This window comes from Simochromis diagramma, unplaced genomic scaffold (genome assembly GCF_900408965.1).
Source record: "Simochromis diagramma unplaced genomic scaffold, fSimDia1.1 OVJJ01000005.1, whole genome shotgun sequence".
Classification (NCBI taxonomy): Eukaryota; Metazoa; Chordata; class Actinopteri; order Cichliformes; family Cichlidae; genus Simochromis; species Simochromis diagramma.
The window spans coordinates 42,692-62,308 of NW_024387097.1; the positions used below are offsets into that span (position 1 = coordinate 42,692).

At 42.0% G+C, this 19,617-nt stretch overlaps 1 protein-coding gene across 2 annotated transcripts; it reads right to left on the reverse strand.

Annotated features, from left to right (window-relative positions):
* Window positions 1–994: 994 nt before the first annotated feature.
* On the reverse strand, window positions 995–19,526 carry fam151b (family with sequence similarity 151 member B). 2 transcript variants are annotated; one of them, XM_040046560.1, is made up of 6 exons: window positions 19,377–19,525; window positions 19,150–19,275; window positions 17,923–18,082; window positions 17,629–17,846; window positions 2,428–2,563; window positions 996–1,877 (listed from the first exon to the last, which is right to left on the reverse strand). In XM_040046560.1, exons 1-6 carry the CDS (start codon window positions 19,471–19,473, stop codon window positions 1,736–1,738), a joined length of 879 nt encoding a protein of 292 aa, XP_039902494.1. In that variant the 5' UTR covers window positions 19,474–19,525; the 3' UTR covers window positions 996–1,735. The 2 variants fall into 2 exon arrangements, with proteins under 2 accessions (XP_039902495.1, XP_039902494.1); XM_040046561.1 differs by having other exon boundaries at window positions 995–1,877; window positions 19,150–19,526.
* Between the last annotated feature and the right edge of the window lie 91 nt (window positions 19,527–19,617).

The following is a 19,617-nucleotide window of genomic DNA, read 5'->3' on the forward strand; positions in this document are numbered from 1 at the left end:
AATTTGCAGCCAATAAACTCAGGGAATTTTATATCAGCATATCAGTATAAAGCGGTCTGTAATTCCTGGACAGTTCATGAAATAATTTTAAATTAAAGCTGCACTCCAGTTAACTTTAATAACTAATAACAGGTTTATGTCTTAGATCTACGGACACAGCCAAAACATATTGCTTGCATAATGCTGTATTCTCTCCCAGCTTACCATTTTCTCACAATCAAAGATTAAGGATTGTGTTTTTATAGCACGTAGTAAACTATCCCCTTTTCTTCTAGGCCTTGTTGTGTGTATCTCACAAGTCAAATTATACATTAGTGATACCAAAAACATTTTGAATTTCATTTATAACCGAGATGCCAAGCTGATATCAGACATCTTATGCTCACCAGGAGTATATGTGTGATATGTGATTGGTAGCGGGCGAAGTTAGGCACGCCTATGAGGCGGAGTTGGTCTCGGGCACAAAGTTTCAAAAAAGAGGTAAGCATCACTCGGGAGCTGAGACGAGGCGAGTAAGACGGACAGGCTGTGCGCTGGATGTGAGAAGTTAGGAGTGCTGTGAGTTTGGAGGAAGACAGAGGGTTTTTTCAGGAGAACACTGTTAACTTGCCTAAGGTTTGGGGGATAGACGGGAGACGCTGGGGGGTTTTCGGGATCGTGAGAGTTTGTGACTCGGACTTTGATTGTGAATTTCCTAGTTCGTATTAAACAAATGGAAATAAATAGTAATAAAGCTTTCCATCGGGGCATGCAGCCTGTATCTCCATTCTAAATATTACAAAAGCACAAGATTAACTAAGCACTAAGAACTATGGTTTAACACACACACACACACACACACACACACACACACACACAAACAGATGGCATTTTTGGCCATAAAAAAATAAACTTCTTTTGGCTTAAAAATTGCATTTTTTTTTTAATATTTTTAATAATCAAATAATTTTTGAATTATTGAATGAGTTATGAAATATGATCATTTTAATAATAGTTTTATTAATATAATTTAATGTTATTAAAAATATGTTATTAATAATTTTATTAATAACATATTTTTATGACTGCCATTTGTTTTATTACGTCCGTTATTACTCATAAATCATTTTATCGTGGGTCATAAATCACTCATTTGAAGGGGTATAATATCCCTCCTCATATGCACTTTATCTAGTGTAACTTGAGCTAAATATATTTTTAAGAGAATCTGTTAAACTCAGCTTCTGAAAGACACAAAGGCACAGCTAAAAGGCCGTGTAAGTGAAGGAAAGTCCAACCTGTGTGGGAAAGAGCCCCCTTCTGCTCGAAACTGTCTGATTCGTCCCACTTGAAAATAGACTAACACTCTTTAAAAAACAAACAAACAAAAACACAACGTGACTGGACTCGGCTGATTTGCAGATTTTTTTATCCCACCCAAAAAAAAAGAATCGGTAGAGAAAACAGAAAATATTACATGCAAGTGGGCTTAGAGCATCTTTTGATTTGAAATGCACCAGGACCAGTAACATTAATGTCATGGCCTTAATACTGTGAGGCAGACACCTTACAGTACTGCAGAGGATCCTCATGAATAGACGATTCCTATGAGCAAGCAGTCGGTGACCGTGGGGAGGATGAACTCTGTTTTAACAGGAAGTGAGCTTCAGATAAATTCAGGATGAAGTTAGTTTTCACTTGCAGGTGCACCAGTTAATGTCACAGCCAGACAACTTCTCACTGGATTCATATTTGCTTATTGTGCTGAAATGATCCGTGCTCTTAGAGAGTCTGGCAGGTCAAAGTAAATCCTGCTCGTGGCAAACTCGTCTCTGTAGGGCAGCAAGTCCTGCAGTGAGAACTCATCACTGTGGCCCGTCCACACAGTTAGAGTGTACCTGTCAATGTCAAGGAAAAAAAGGTATTAACATATGTCAGAATGGTTTTGGAAACTCCGCCCATTTGACTTTATTCTGATTTTTTCAACTTTATTGTAACAACAGATGAAAATCTAACTTTGTGGCATTGAAACATTAAAATGGTCCAATGAAATCACAACTATGAGACGAGTGTGGATCGAGTTAAACTGTGATGCACACATGCTTCTGTCCAGTGATGACACTTTCTCTCTCACTGCTTGGCAGACAGAGATCTTATCGAAGAAGCTAAAAGGACAGTTTATGATTATATGGTAACATAACGCTTCAGCTGTGTCCCACACCAATGTGTGAGAAGTAAAAAGGAGAAACTACTGTGACTGCTTGCAACCTACTGACTAACTCTGATCCACAATGAGACTAATTAGATGAATACAGTTTGCTGGTTTTGATTTGCTCTCCTTTACTGATATCGAGCATATATATGGCATATAACTAGGAGACAGCAAAGAAGCCACTGCATGTTTGTGGTGTTGTTCTGAGAAAAAGGTCCGATGTGGCCGACATTCACCTGTCTGACTGCTTCAGCAGCCATGTCAGCTGGGAGAAGGACTTGGCCAGCAGAGCTGCACGTACTGGGAATGTTACGGGATGTTTAAGGTCTCTACAGATCTTCTCCATCATATGAACCATATCCCAGCTGTAGCCTGAACAAAAGAGAAACAAAACATAAACGTGTTATGTGAGATGTGTCACTATGGTCTGCTGAGGACTCACTGACTCTCGTTCTAACCTCACTCAGGAAGTGCTCTCAGGTGAGACAGGCACATGGTCCCACAGTTTCCAGTATAACAGCCAGGCATTCTTGCCTTCTTCCCCATGAAAACTCACAAGAGCTCCTTAGTGGTTCTGGACCAACATTAGCCACCTGACTGCTGGCTGACTCGGCTGTCAAGGTAGTCCATGAACATGGGTTCTTCTAGTGTCAGGATGAACTCTTATGTTGCATGCATGTATTTTCCTGGTGAGAATTTTATTTTTACTCTGCCAAGATGGTGTCAAAGAGACGGATGTTGTCCAAGACATGGAGGATGCTGGACAACACCTCCCACCCACTCCGTGATGTGCTGAGCATGCTCAATCAGAGACAGATTTATCCAAATGAGACAGAAAATAGTTCCTGCCTGTGGCTACGTCCATCTAATGTGCAGCAACAGCTGCACATCCTCTACAAAGGAGAGTGTAAGAGGGCATCTCAATTTCAGCTTTATCTACACTCTCTTCCATGTGAGATAATGGGATATTTATTTATTTATTAGAACTATTGTGTAATATACTGTAATTTTTTATTGGTACTGTAACTTGTTAGTTACTGTCCTTACTGTCTTGGAGCAACTGTGACTGCAAAGTTTCCTCTGGCATTGATAAAGTATTCTGAGTCTCCTCACTGTTCGGGTACCTAAAGGCACTGAGCTGCTGCACCACCTGCCCTTTGACCTCCAGGTGCTGAAACAGCGTGTGAGTTGTATTTGCTGACAACATGCTGCCAGGCTATTAGAGTCGGGTGCACCACCATGTTGTCTGCATATTTGAGAACTGTCATACTGTCCATATTACAGGTTATATTATACGTGTAGAGACTACATCTCCATCACCCCTCAGGTCTGTTGAGGACGCAAGATCCTCAGCTCTGGATACGCGGACCCATGCGAACCTAGAACTCCCCTAGGGTGGACACAAAGCTATATATAACAGAGTTGTTGATTTAAAAAAAGCAATAATAATATGAAGAGGGTTTTGTGTTTCTCAGCCTAGAACAACTACAATCTCATTTTCTGGGTTTAAGAGAGGAGAGTTCAAAACCAGAGAGAGGAGGTGTCTTATTTAAGCAGTGTCGCGCTAACCTAGTAGGTGTGGCTGTTACTCCTCTCTTCCTCCTCCTGCCCACTACCTGCTCTGTGCTGCTGCTTGCACATGGCTGCTGATTAGACCTTGTGTGCAATCTACAACTAAGCGCGGCCTGGTGCGCGCCGCTCCGCCAGGTGAGCTGAATTAGAGCAATCAAGGGCTGGCGTGCCTAGTAGACCTTAAAATGCATGCAGCAGCCATTTGACCCGGGTGCGACATACTGAGAGGACTGCAAACAAAGCACAATCCACTTTCCACTGTGAGGAAGACTTTGAGCTAGACGGGTTATCGGTAAGCTCTTGGACTCATATTTGCTGCTTATATGTTGGGGAACTATGGAAGCTCAATTGTGGAAATGTATTTATGCTTTGGGAAATAGTTACTGCATTTAAGTTTAAAAAAACTATATTGATATTAAAATGAATGTTTAAGTTTGAACAAACTGTTTATGTAGATAGTGTTTCCCACATATTTATTTTTATTAATACTAAAAATAGTTACCCCAAATCCTTGGTTAAATCTTAAAACTAGTGTAAATATGTTTGGTTTAATTTAAGGAAAATAATTCTTTGTAAAAGAAAATCCTTGGTTAAAGTCTCTATTAAAATATTTGCAAACTCTAAAATGTATACTTTAAAAATGTAACTGTTTATAAAAAGTGTAAAATGCAAGGTAGACACATTTTGTGTATTTAAGAACCACAGTTTATTTCATCTTCGTTGTGTGAAATTACTCAGCTCTGTGATTAAAAACCAATGAATGTAAAACTAACTTAAACTGGGTTAAATGATAATTTAGACAAAAGTATTTAGCTTTAGCTATGTTAAATGGCTTTACTAAAGTGTGTATATATTTTTGTTATTTTATTTGTATTCTGTATAATGCATTTAATTTATCTGAATGATTAATGAAATGTTCTTTATTTTTTTGTGTTGAAAGGTTTTTCACTCACCTATCTACCTATCCGCTATCTAACTAGCTGGTCAAAATAAAGTGAGTGAAACCCAAAGTCTGGTCTTTTTCAAGTGTGGGCACCTCACAGACAGAGAACACTTGACAAGCAGTGATAAGAATGATGAACATGTCTCTCAGTGTGTCACTTGCAGATGGGGAAATAGACCTGGATCAATTTCCCACATGCAGCGGTCGGAAGAAAATTATAGGTTAACATCTTTAGAAACACTCAGGCCGAGTTTTGACTGAATTGTTTACAGCTTCTCTTCTATGTGTTAATTGCCCCTTGGGGATAAATAAAGTCATTCTGATTCCTCATCCTGAAAAGCGAGCTCCAAGGACGCTAACGTCTCCTTGAAGACAAGAAATGCAGTTCCAGAAAGCAACAACATGGCAGTCCAAGAGACAACAGCAGAGTCTTGAGCAGAGAGACCCAGCAGAAGCAGTACAGGGAGTGCAGAATTATTAGGCAAATGAGTATTTTGTCCACATCATCCTCTTCATGCATGTTGTCTTACTCCAAGCTGTATAGGCTCGAAAGCCTACTACCAATTAAGCATATTAGGTGATGTGCATCTCTGTAATGAGAAGGGGTGTGGTCTAATGACATCAACACCCTATATCAGGTGTGCATAATTATTAGGCAACGTCCTTTCCTTTGGCAAAATGGGTCAAAAGAAGGACTTGACAGGCTCAGAAAAGTCAAAAATAGTGAGATATCTTGCAGAGGGATGCAGCAGTCTCAAAATTGCAAAGCTTCTGAAGCGTGATCATCGAACAATCAAGCGTTTCATTCAAAATAGTCAACAGGGTCGCAAGAAGCGTGTGGAAAAACCAAGGCGCAAAATAACTGCCCATGAACTGAGAAAAGTCAAGCGTGCAGCTGCCAAGATGCCACTTGCCACCAGTTTGGCCATATTTCAGAGCTGCAACATCACTGGAGTGCCCAAAAGCACAAGGTGTGCAATACTCAGAGACATGGCCAAGGTAAGAAAGGCTGAAAGACGACCACCACTGAACAAGACACACAAGCTGAAACGTCAAGACTGGGCCAAGAAATATCTCAAGACTGGTTTTTCTAAGGTTTTATGGACTGATGAAATGAAAGTGAGTCTTGATGGGCCAGATGGATGGGCCCGTGGCTGGATTGGTAAAGGGCAGAGAGATCCAGTCCCACTCAGACGCCAGCAAGGTGGAGGTGGAGTACTGGTTTGGGCTGGTATCATCAAAGATGAGCTTGTGGGGCCTTTTCGGGTTGATGGAGTCAAGCTCAACTCCCAGTCCTACTGCCAGTTTCTGGAAGACACCTTCAAGCAGTGGTACAGGAAGAAGTCTGCATCCTTCAAGAAAAACATGATTTTCATGCAGGACAATGCTCCATCACACGCGTCCAAGTACTCCACAGCGTGTCTGGCAAGAAAGGGTATAAAAGAAGAAAAACTAATGACATGGCCTCCTTGTTCACCTGATCTGAACCCCATTGAGAACCTGTGGTCCATCATCAAATGTGAGATTTACAAGGAGGTGCCTCGGGAAAACGGGTAGCAACACACATCAGCTTTTAATTTCATGTCTAAGATTTTTGCTCAAGTTTTGCAATCACTTGGCATTAAACATCAGAAATCTAGTGCCTATCATCCGGAGTCACAAGGTGCGCTTGAGCGGTTTCATCAGACGTTGAAATTTATGATGCGGAAATTTTGCCTTGAGTCTGAAAAGGAGTGGGATGAGGGGTTGCCGCTGCTCCTTTTAGCTGTGAGGGAAAGCGTGCAGGAGTCGCTAGGATTTAGTCCTGCTGAGCTGGTGTTCGGTCACACAGTGCGTGGCCCGTTGCGACTGCTCAAGGAGAACTTCCTGTCTGACACAGATGCTCCTAAGGAAATTTGTTAGATTATGTGAGTTCTTTTAGAGAGCGTTTGCATAAGGCATGTGCAATCGCACACAATGCTCTCGTTGCAGCGCAGGGTAAGATGAAGAGGAAGTTTGATGTGAAAGCTGTGCAGAGGAAATTTGAGGTTGGTGATAAAGTTTTAACACTTCTACCGGTCCCTGGATCTTCCCTCCAGGCAAAGTTCAGTGGTCTGTATACGGTGCAGGCGAAATTGAGTGACACGGATTATGTCATTGACACCCCAGAGCGAAGGAAAAAGTGTCGTGTGTGTCATATTAATATGATGAAGCCCTACTTTGCTGGTGGTGTGTCAACAGTTGCGACTGTGGGGGTGCCAGGTTCCGAAGCCCGGTATGACCCAGTAGGTGATGATTTGGTTTTCGGTTGTGCTGTGGGCTGCGCACGACTTAGGAATTCTGAAATTCTACGTGATTTAAGGTCATATTTAACTGAGGTAGATGATGATGTCCGAAATGACGTGTGTCGGTTGATTGAGAATCATCCTAATCTTTTCTCGGACACTCCATCCTGTACCACCGTGTTGGAGCATGATATTGATGTGGGGGACCATCCTCCAATCAAACAACATGCCTACCGGGTGAATCTCACTAAACGTGCTCTTTCCCAGACAGAAGTCTCTTATCTGTTGGAAAATTGTCTTGCTGTCCCTAGCTCTAGTGCGTGGAGTTCCCCGTGTCTCCTAGTGCCTAAAGCGGATAAGACCCCACGGTTTTGTACAGATTTTCGGAAGGTGAACAGCGTGACCAAACCTGACTCCTATCCTCTTCCCAGAATGGAGGATTGTGTCGATAGGGTCGGTTCTGTGACGTTCATTACTAAGCTGGACTTGTTAAAGGGCTATTGGCAAGTTCCTCTAACATCATGTGCGGCCGAGATCTCTGCTTTTGTTACTCCTGACCATTTTCTCCAGTACACTGTCATGCCTTTCGGGTTGCGCAACGCTCCCGCCACATTCCAACGGCTCATGAATATCGTGCTGGGCGGCGTCCGCAAGTGTGAACATGACTGTCCAAAACATCTAGAAAGGAGATGTCTTTGATTTTGGGAAGGGGGGTGTTACGGCTGTGGCCATGAGGACCCTGTGTGGGCTGTTTTCTTTCTGTGTTTCTGTACTGTGCTTAAGACTCTTTCCAGGTCCCTCCCCTAATGAAGAGTAGTGAGCGGCTGATTGGACCATGGAGCGGGTGACTACCTTCAAAAAGCCGCTCTGACAGCTCCACAGAGAGAGGGAGAGAGAGTGGAGCGAGCGAGTAGCTTGACAGCCGACGTGGCCCTGACCCTGGTTTTCCCAGCCTGTACTTTTATTATGTATTTGTGTGAGCGTGAACTGCTGGAGCCGCTCCTGGTGCATTAGCTGAGAGCATAGGCACTCTTGGGCTGAAGCGGAAGGGGTGAGCCGCCTTTTCTTTTGGAATCGTTTTCTCCTGTTTTCCGGGTTAGGGAGCGAGGGATAGCTCTGTCATTTGTTTGTTCTGTTTCTTTCCTAGGGTTTAGTTAGTTTTCTTTGGTGGGACTTAGTTGGTTTTGTTTATTATTTTGGCCTGGGCTCACCCTGGAGCTATGCTTCTTTTCCTTAAATAAAATCACCTTTTTACTCACAACTGGTTTGGGATGTTTGGCTTGGGAACCAGGGCGGGGATTTGTCTCTCTCTCTCCTCCAACCTTATGTGCGTCCCTACACGCCTAGACTAAGGGCGTAACAGGAGGGAAAACAGTACACCTCTCTGAACAGTGTCTGGGAGGCTGTGGTTGCTGCTGCACGCAATGTTGATGGTGAACAGATCAAAACACTGACAGAATCCATGGATGGCAGGCTTTTGAGTGTCCTTGCAAAGAAAGGTGGCTATATTGGTCACTGATTTGTTTTTGTTTTGTTTTTGAATGTCAGAAATGTATATTTGTGAATGTGGAGATGTTATATTGGTTTCACTGGTAAAAATAAATAATTGAAATGGGTATATATTTGTTTTTTGTTAAGTTGCCTAATAATTATGCACAGTAATAGTCACCTGCACACACAGATATCCCCCTAAAATAGCTAAAACTAAAAACTACTTCCAAAAACATTCAGCTTTGATATTAATGAGTTTTTTGGGTTCATTGAGAACATGGTTGTTGTTCAATAATGAAATTATTCCTCAAAAATACAACTTGCCTAATAATTCTGCACTCCCTGTATGTGCAAAACGGCATCTGAGAGAAAGGGAACCCATCTTCTGATTGGATGGATGGACATGCGTTTCCAGCAAGCTGCAACTTCACTGTGTGTGACTGGTCTTTGAGAAGACTGTCTGAGTTTGACATTTTCCATGTTTGGAGTGAAATGGCAATGAACGAGACAGTGGGGACTGCACAGGACAAAGCTGAAGCTGGAATGCTGCAAGGGGGAGAGGAGATCAAAGTGGACAGAGCAGGTGAGGACCCAGAGGAATGCTGTTGTTTAGAGTGGGAAATTAAATTTGGGTTGGCGAACCTGGGAGGAAAATGACTGCTTTAAGTGGGAAAATTGAGAAGGAGTCTAAGACACTGCAGAGAGAAAGGTACACAAAATCACACACAAACAGAAAATGCATTAACCATACTAACACATACAATGAAACTCATGAAGACCAGACAGCATCTTCAGCATGTTACTGTTTGTCATCTTGTCCAGTTCACTTAGTAAGATGAGAAGTGATACATAGACCACTGGACTGATATTATAGTAGGACAGATGATTAAATTATAGCAGGGGCAAACAGAATGCTGAAGAGGGGTCTGAATGAGTGAGGCTAATAGGTTGTTGAGTTTCTTGTTTCTGATGTGTGGAGGAAAGTTTTAACATGGCACACACCTGGTTACATGAGAAGAAACTCGTGATCTAATAAGACATTAGGGTTATTTTGTGAGGTGTGTGGCTGATGGATGCTTTGAGATAATCTCTGTCGTTTGAGAGATCTGCACGATTAGAACAGAAAGCGCTATACAACATGTTGTCGGGAAAACGGTCGCAAAGTGAGCTTTTCCATATTAAAATGGGCTCGGGAGAAAGCCACTTATTTGGGACAATCAGAGAGCAAGTCCCGGTTTAAAAGGATTCTTTTTACTTTCTAAAGTGGCGTCATATTGCTGAAAGTGGGAACGAAATGCGACAAGATGCAAATGCTACTATCAGCAATGAATAATAAAAAAAATGGGGAACTGACTGGACTGACAAAAGTTTGACAGAAGTTGACTGACTTAGCACCAACGTGCAGGATTGCACCTCCACCCAGATGTGAAGGGTGGATGTATGGATGTGTGTTTCTTTATTGCAGGAGCAGGAGGATGACAGAGACCAGAGGGGGAGATTTTAGGGTCACATGAGAGTGTGGGCCCTGCAGACTTTAACCTTTAACTGCTACTTTTCTGGGAAACTGATGTTGTGTGAGGAAACTGTGTTTACAGCCTGTGTGTTGGTTATGCTATTACACTGTGTTGTTGAGAAAATGTTGAATGTTACAGCGGGGGAATGAGCATACAATGTGAGACACATACTGTGTTGAAACCAGTGTCACTCTTTTCACGGCAGATTGTTAACTTTCTGGCCTTTTACAGCACCTCTGGAATCTGGTGACCCAGGCCTGACCTCCAGGATGCTGCTGCTGATGTTTGTTTCTCTCTAAGAGCGCTTGTGGAGGATTCAGCACAGACAGACAAGTGACAACAGAGCAGATGTGCAGTGATTACAGAACATTTTAGTGTTGGGCTCATTATCTGACCATCATTGAGCTCATAGAGGTAAAATAAGTGAGTGACATTGCTTAAGGAAAGTGTCATGGTCCTGAGTCTCCTGACTCAGTGTTTTGTGTTTCTTTATGCTTTTGTTTATCCTGAGTATGTACTCCATTATGATTTGCATTTGTTAGGTTTGTGTTCTGTGCCTGCCCTGGTCCCACTTCTGTGTTCCACGGTGTTCTGTTCCTCCGTCTGCGTCTCTCTGTCCCGCACCCCGTTTCTTATGATCTCAGGTTTGTCATTTAGTTTTCCCAGTTCAGGTTTCTCCAGTCATTTGTCATTCCTCACTGCCTGTTTTGTCTCTCCGTTACTGGTAAATAAACGTCACTAGCATTATCATCTACTGCCTGCATTTTGGGTCCTTTCTCCCTCCAACACCACACGGCTCACCTTGGCAGCCGTGACAGAAAGTCAATGATTACAGTAGTGTGGAATAAGCACAGCACAAATTCTATTCAAAGCAAAAAATAAAGACCTGCCAAGAAATATTCAGAGTATGGTTTTTTTGAAAGAAGGAAGTTATAATTTAAGGGGTTTTTGTAACTTCAAAACAATGAAGGTACGTACTACAAGAAAAAGCTTTTGTGTTTCTGTTCATGGAGTGAAACTATGGAACAGTCTGAAAATGGAATTAAAGCAACGTCCAAACATAAAACTGTTCAAAAAGAGTTATAAAAATATGATCTTTTCGAACTATAAAGAAAAGGAAAATATTGAAATTAATTGAATGTCTCTATTTAAAAACAAAAAAAAACAAAAAAACTCATGATGTGATATTATAGTATATAGTATATCAGAAATTTGTTCACTATTTTTATTACAAATTATATCAGTAAGGAAGCTGACTAAATATTAACTGATAATTTATGGCAAAGGGGTGGGATTAAATAAAGTGTTTACTTCCTCCCTTTCAACATGTAAATTAATCAGAACGTTTTTTTTGTATGTATTTTTTTCTCTCTTATTTTCTTTTCTAAATGTACCTGTATATTGTTCACATGTTGAAATAAATTACCAATCAATCAAACACATGGGATGATCCATGATGTGGAGAAATTATGGTGATAGTTGTGGTTTAATGATTTGGAATAAACTGTGTTGACACTTGTCTCTGTGGCGCTGAGTGCTTTATTATTATGAGCTACAGTTGCTTGCAATTGTGAAGTTTGTTTTAACTTACAGAGTTTGTCTTACAGGCAATAATGACAGTCTGTTAAGTTGAACAGACTTAACATTTAACCATTGGCTAATGTTTTTCCTTAATACAGGGTAGAGATGGACTGATCCGATATTACATATCGGTCCGATACTGACCTAAATTACTGGATCGGATATCGGAGAAAAATAAAAAATGTAATCCGATCCATTAAATATCACGAAAGCACCTCACAAAACTTGCAACACGCCGTAACTCACCTCAGAACGTTAGCACGTCGGAGCAGTATGCATCACGTGATAGAGCGGCTGTGGCATGCGGGACCTGTGGTGGTCTGGATAGCATTTGGAGCTTCGCTAGCAACCCGGCATTTCATCTCCGACAAAGTTATCCCCGAGAGAAGTAAAGCAAGTGTGTAAGTCCATCTCTGAATGTTTGTAAAGCATTCCTGCGTTAAGCTTAACAAGCGACTGCCTCTTCTTGCTGCTACTTCAATCATGAAACTGCTTAATGATCAGCTGATCGGCTTTTCTGTCGCGAGTCCGTGTCTCTTGTTTGCTTTTGGTCCACTTTGCACCAGAAAGAGGAAACCAGCGGCTGAACAACAGCAGCACGTTTAAGCTTGATAAGCTGTTGTTAGAATTTATTTAATATTACTTTCTACTCCAGGATCCTTTTTCTACGCAGCTGACGGCTGTAACTGTGCAGGGGCGGATCTAGCAAAGTTTAGCCAGGGGGGCCGATAGGGCATGAACAGGGAAAAGGGGGCACAAAGACATACTTTTCTTTCTTATTCTCATTTAAAATGTCGAGCTTTTAATAAATAATTATCTGACACCCAAAGTTTTAATTTGATCTAAAATGAATAGAAGTCAATTACTGTATATAGTGACTATTAAGTCTAATATATATACCCTAGTAAGCTATAGTACTTTTTCCTTTGGGAAGTTACCATCTGTGCAGTCTGCAATTTTGTTGAAGAAAGATGATGAATCTATTTAATATTTCTTGAAAAATAATTGATTTCTGTGCATTTTTTTTCACACTGCATCAAATTAAGGTTGATTACGTCGATTAAGCATCATGAGGTGGAGCGTGAGGGGTGGTTCCCTATTTTTTATTTATTTATTTATTTTTGTTGTTGCTGGGAGTTGGAACCCTATTAGTTAGGGTGCTTAATAGTTACGCTAAGTACTCTTTAAAATACCAGAATAGGGAGGATGGTGTAGGTTTAAGTTTATTAGATTGATCAGTATTGCTGAACTATGAAATTTTTTTTTTTTTTGCATACAGGTGTAACAGAATAGCTTTAGTGTAGTTGTTGTTTTAAACTTGAGTATGAACTTATACAAAATGCAGCAAGATATTAAAAAACAGTTTTATTGATTAAAAAACACTATATCGGATTCATATCGGTATCGGCAGATATCCAAATTTATGATATCGGTATCGGACATAAAAAAGTGGTATCGTGCCATCTCTAATACAGGGTTACAGGTTTGTAGTGGAGCTACTCCAAGGGAGAAGCCCTAAGAATTTTTAAGTGAGAATGTGAAACTGTTTTGTGCATCTCTAATTGTGTGGAGTTGACACATGGCAAGGACCATGAGGCAAAAGAGGGTTTTTGGGGAGTTTTCATTTTTTAAATTGCAGGTGGCATGAGGTGAAGTGATGGAAGAAGAGGCTGAGATGCAGATGGAAGCTGAGACCAGGAGAGAGGCTTCAAGAGGATCAGTGAGGAGCAGAGATCACTTCCAGCACAGCTGACAACCCACAGAGGGCTGTGCCACTGGGCTCCCTAGAGATCATCGAAAGGAGATTGTGGACAGCAGCAAAATCCAAAATAAAGTGAAAGAGGTTCGACGTTGACGGTGAGGAAGCAAGCAAGCAAGCAAGCAATTTATTTATATAGCGCTTTCAGATCAGCCACCAGCTGAACACAAAGTGCTGTACACTTGACATGCCAAACATGATACATTGAGCATGTTAAAAATAAAATAAAAATGAGAAAAATAGTAATAATAATATAAGTAAAAAAAATAAAAAAATATATATATATATATATATATATATATATATATATATATATAAACACATTTAAAACAATAAAATCAGGGTCAGACTGTGTCATAAGCCAAAGAGTAAAAATGGGTTTTAAGACGTGTTTTAAAAGTGGACAGTGAAGGGGCCTCTCTAATGTGCTGGGAAAGATTGTCCCACAGATTAGGAGCAGCAATAGAGAAGGCCCTATCCCCTCTGAGCTTTCTCTTGGACCTGGGTACCTCCAGGAGCAGCTTGTCAGCTGACCTGAGAGACCTGGGGGGTGAGTAAGGATGCAGAAGCTCAGAGAGGTAAGTTGGGGCAAGACCATTTAAACATTTAAACACAAACATGAGAATTTTAAAATGAACTCTAAGATATACAGGCAGCCAATGGAGTGAAGCCAGGATGGGAGTTATTTGCTCTCTTTTACGAGTTCTGGTTAAAAGTCGTGCAGCAGAATTTTGGACCAGCTGCAGACGAGAGAGAAGATGCTGACTAACTCCACAATATAGTGCATTACAGTAATCTAAACGACATGAAATAAAAGCATGGATTACCGTTTCAAGATGCGGCCTGGATAATAATAATAATAATAATGGGTTGGATTTATATAGCGCTTTTCAAGGCACCCAAAGCGCTTTACAATACCACTATTCAATCACTCTCACATTCATACACTGGTGGAGGCAGCTACAGTTGTAGCCACAGCTGCCCTGGGGCAGACTGACAGAAGCGAGGCTGCCATATCGCGCCATCGGCCCCTCTGGCCAACACCAGTAGGCAGTAGGGTAAAGTGTCTTGCCCAGGGACACAACGACCAGGACAGAGAGCCCAGGGATCGAACCGGCGACCTTCCGGTTACAGATGCGATTCCCAACCCCTTGAGCCACGGTCGCGGATAAAATAGGTCTTATCTTTGCCAAGCGCCTTAGATGATAAAAACTGGACTTGACACAACCCCTAATTTGACTGTCTAATTTAAAATCACTGTCCATCTTAAAACCCAGGTTTGTAGCAACAGATTTAAAATACTCTGCCAGGGGTCCCAAATCAATAGCGGAGGGTTCACAAGGTCCACTAGGACCAAACAGAATGACCTCAGTTTTGCTGGAATTGCATCTTAGAAAGTTTAGGGACATCCAAGATTTAATGTCTTCTAGACATGCTAAAAGTGGCTTAATAGAGAAGGCCTCTTTCTGCTTCAGAGGCAGATAGATCTGACAGTCGTCAGCATAGCAGTGGAAGGATATTCCATGCCTTCTGAGGATGGTTCCCAGGGGCTGTAAATATAATGAAAAAAGAAGAGGCCCTAAAATTGAGCCCTGCGGGACCCCAGACTGAAAAGTGGCAGAGGAAGACTCATACCCTAAAAAGTTAACACTAAAAGTTCTGTCACAAAGATAAGACCTAAACCAAGACAACTAGAGTGTAAGATTTGCTCTACCCTAAACCTTCAGGGTAGAGCAAGAAACCGAGGGATGAAGGGAGCGTGCCAAGCGACAGCGCAGAAGGAGATCAGCGATGAAATTATGACTCTGTAAACAGCACAGACACCAGAAGCCGTGACTGTGACGGGAAATGACTGACAGCAATTTCCCCAGGAGGATCACCTAATGCTGTTTCACTGTGCCATGCAGACTTTGACACTCTGAAGAGGTTTCCTGTGTGTCATTGTTGTTGTCATTTGCATCATGAGCACTTCTACAAAGCTGGCTGAAATTTTGATGACTGTATCCCCCCACAGGAAGAACGCCTGAAGTCAGGAGATGGGGGTTGATAGAGGCCATAAAAAGGAAGTGCTGGTCCAACCCACAGTGAGGGGGCTGCTGACCAGGCCTACAGCTTTGAAGATAGCTCAGAAAGCCACCTGGATAGACAACAACACCAACTGCTGTGTTTGCATGCCCATGTGTACATACACTTGGACTCTGGCCGTATGGACAATGATACGAATGGAGAAAGCGCTGCAGAACTCAATGACTCTGCAGAGGAATCTACACCGGCAGAAGAAGAAGAAAGAAAGAAGAAGAAAGTGTACTTTATTGGTCCCCGTGGGGAAAATCCCTCTCTGCATTTAACCCATTCACTCAGTGAAGCAGTGGGCAGCCATTGGGCGCCCAGGGAGCAGTGTGTAGGGACGGTACCTTGCTCAGGGGTACCTCAGGGTAGCTTTTCAGGGGAATCGAACCCCCGACCTTCCGATCATGGGGCCACCACTCTACCTACTGAGCTATCCCTGCCCAGGAAATGCACCACAAGGCTGGAATGATTTTGGAAGTGTTAATTCCTCTTTTTGGACTGTTAACTTTCATTTGCTTACTTGTAGGATGCAGTTTACCATGTGTGAGATCAATGAGAAATAGGATAACTGCTAACACATTTATCAACTGTTTGCTTTTACAGTAATATGAGGTGAATGATAGGACAGAGGATTTGTGTAAATGATGTATGGTTGAATAATTTAAAGGACAAAAAGGACAAACAGGACAGACTGTTAGGGTGATTTTGATAATAGCTGTCATTGTTGTACTTAAATTCGTAAACTGCATGTTGAGATATTTTTCTGTTCCTCCATCAGCAGGAAGTCACACAAACACACACACACGTGCTTGCACATGCATGCATGCACACACAGTGCCTGACACACCACAGGGGTTTTACAATGGGTGGTGCTTGTGTAAACGGTATGCATCTAAATAAAAGGTGGCAAGCAAAGGCTGGGGGCGGAGTCGTCTGAGTCGAGTGCAGAGTTGCAGCTCTGAGATCCGACCAGGCTTCCCTTTTAAGTTAAATACTGTTTAAGCTGATGTCTTGCTTTCTTCACAGGTGATAAGTCTCTGAACCAGCGGGGCCTGCAAGCCCAGACCCAACATTTACATTTCTTCACTATTGAACAGCAGTTAGGCTTTTTAGTGACATCATCCTAAAACCCTCAAATATGGGTGACAATACTAAAAGGTCCTAAATGTGCTGGTGGCATCTCCTCCCACTAATCTGAATTAGGGGTGGGTTCTGATTATCGATTTTCTGATTACAATCGATTCCAGTTTGAATAACGCAATATCGATTCATTAAATCCTGAATCGATTTTTACATATAAACGTATTTTACCTGAAACGCCAGAATCTCAGGTTAAGCCTCTCAAATTTCATCAACCACCAAACAGCTAAAACAGTAAACGAGAGCAGGAACACAGATTCTGCACAAAGACGTAAACATAAATGCGCCGACGGATCAGAAACAGTGAGATGTCGACTTTCTCACCCGACGGCACGGACACGGTCGGGGCTGAATCAGCTCACTGATTCTGATGTTTCAGTGGGTCGAGCTTTGTGTTCACGTGCTAGATTCTGGAGCTGCAGGTTTTATCTCTCTCCAAACAACATTGACTGAACCAGCAGCAAAAGAAGATCCAAACTACAGATAAACATCGTCATGACTTCAGTCTGACTTTTGCTGCTTTGCTTCCACCACGATAAAATCACACTTCCTGCACAGCCCTCTTTCTCTGTGTACTTGAAGAACAGTTTCCCATATGCTTGCTCATTACCAGTCTACCGTTGTTTACAGCGCTGTGGTTTTTCTTTTTACTTAAATGACTTCTGACAAGAAAGCCGCATTTCTGCTGTTCAATACTGAAGAAATGTAAACTTTTTTAAATGATCACAAATTGCAAAACTCTTAGCTGTGTCTGTAATCAAACCTCTGTAACTTTGTTTTTCTGTTTTATCCTCAGCTACTTTGACACAAAGGCATCTGCTGTGATGCTCACACCTCTGATCAAGTCTCAAACATGTCAGCGTTGCTTTTATAGATATAAAAATATAGATATGTACTGATAAGTGATCAGAATTATAATATTTCTGACTGTCTGAGGCAAAATTTCCCCGATTCAAATCTAATCGAATTGAATCGATTCCAGAAATCAGTGACGATACCCAGCCATAATCTGAATACATTTGTTTACATGATATTATTCTTGTATTATCAATAAAATTGAGTTCTCAGCGTACAAAAAGGCAACGGTGATGAGGTATGTTTACCTGGATTATCTGTCCCAGCAGTCCATCCTGTAGTCCAGCCCAGAGACAGCACAGTGTGTGAGGGAAGATGAGTCACAACAGAGAGGAAGGTGTGATGCTCCAGAGGTCCGATCTGCCCCCCAGGACCCGAGAAGATGTCTGCGTTGATCCACACAGGACGGTATGGCTCAGTCAGCACTTCCTGCAGCAGGACTAAAGATGTTGACACAGCCTCCATGCTATGTGGAGAGTATAGCTCAGCGTTAGCGTCACACAGACCCACACAGCATTGGTGGAACAGAACCTGCTTCTCACCTCTTAAAGTCCAGCTTTATCCCCTTGCCGTACTCTTTCACTCCCTCCAGCCATTCCCTCAGGGTGATGTCACTGTCTGTATCAGGGGGATGTGCCATGATTGACTCTTTGGGATCACGACCTCTCATGACAATGTCAGCTTCAATCATAAGAGAAGGACCTGAAAAACAGTTGTTGCCTATTAGAAACCGACTCGTATCTTTCTTAAATATCATCCCAACGACAAACATCACTGAATATATCTTTTTATTTTCAGCCCAGAGGAGGTTAGCGCAGTATGACGAGCACACAGTCGCTCCGTGTTCAGCACGGCCACAAAGGCTCCTGATTTTACCTCCAGCTGTGGCCTCTGCGGGGAGTTTGTATGCTCTCCCTGTGCCTGTGTGGGTTTCTCCAGGGACTCTGGCCTCTTCCCACAGTCCAAACGTGGATTAAATGCTAGGTTAACTGGAAAATCTGGCTACGGATGTGAGACGGATAAAGTCCTCAAAGTGCACACAATGTAGTTAAAATGTGACTTGCAATCTAAACTTCTTTGGTTAGTCAGTAAGACTAGAAAAGTGCTTTATAAAAAAGAATGCATTACATTACAGTGTCCAGATTATTAGGCAGACCTGAGATGAATCACAGCTCACACACCAGCCCTCTAATCCATGTTACATATCATGAAGCCTCCTTCCTTCACAATAAAATTACATTTTATTTATTCAACACAAAATACAATAAGGACACGCTGTGGAAGAGAGCCGGAGATTAATAATAACTACTGATTAAATGTATCCACAAATGGTGAGTAAAAACACTGAGTGCATCATGGGAAGCTCCCAGCAGCCCAGATCCAGGTCTGGGCTGCTGGGAGCTTCCGTTTGAGGAAGCAATGTGTTCCCATATTTCTGTAGAACAGCCAAAGATTATAATGCATTCTAATATTTTTACTCTAAAATTAGTGTTTCTGTTGAAAAGTATGATAATTAACATGAGTCAGCGGGGAGAAACTATGCTGAATTCAGCCTTTATCAGAGTGACGCTGCCATGGTTACGTTAATGCGGTTGCTAATGTGAAGGAAGCAGAAACTTAACACGATCACGCAAAATAGTTTCAACCTTCAGGACTAAACAAGGGCTGATTTAGACAAAATGACCTTTAACATAAACAACAATAAAATGTCAGGTGTTTGAATTTTCATGTTGACGTCAGCAGGACTGACAGCCACGTCACGGACTCGCCTGTGAGCGCCTCCGCCAGCCTGCTCCTGCTGTTCGCTGCATGCGACCAGCTAACCTCGGCAGCGTCCATCCTCGTTATAAAACTCCGACTGAAAAAATAGTCCAGCGTTTGGTCACGCATCCCACCTGCGAACAGAACACGAGGGTCGCAGCCATTAGCTCCTCTCTGTCACAGTAAAGTGCAGCTCGCTAAAACAAGTGAGCGTAGCTGCAAAGCTCGACATTACCTGTTTTACCCTTTAAATTCCACAAGACATAAAATATAAAACACACGATTAAAATTAAAGTAATTCTGTGAAAACTCAGCAAAAGACTCGTTTTCATTGCCGACTTCCACGATCCAAAACGGAAGATAAATAACAACACATTTCCGGTCCGAGATTGTCGAAATAAAAGAACCGGTAGTCTTTTACTGATTCAATACAATTTTTATCGAGATTTCTAAGTTTAAAATCTAAGTGACCAAAT

What these genes read in the sequence shown, in the direction of transcription:
- fam151b (XM_040046560.1), bottom strand. Translation starts at nt 19,473, where the DNA reads ATGAAAACGAGTCTTTTGCTGAGTTTTCACAGAATTACTTTAATTTTA. An exon ending in ATAAAGCTGGACTTTAAGAG is followed by an intron (nt 17,847 to 17,922) that starts GTGAGAAGCAGG and finishes CTCTCCACATAG; the next exon opens with CATGGAGGCTGTGTCAACAT. An exon ending in TGCTGGGACAGATAATCCAG is followed by an intron (nt 2,564 to 17,628) that starts GTAAACATACCT and finishes TCTTTTGTTCAG; the next exon opens with GCTACAGCTGGGATATGGTT.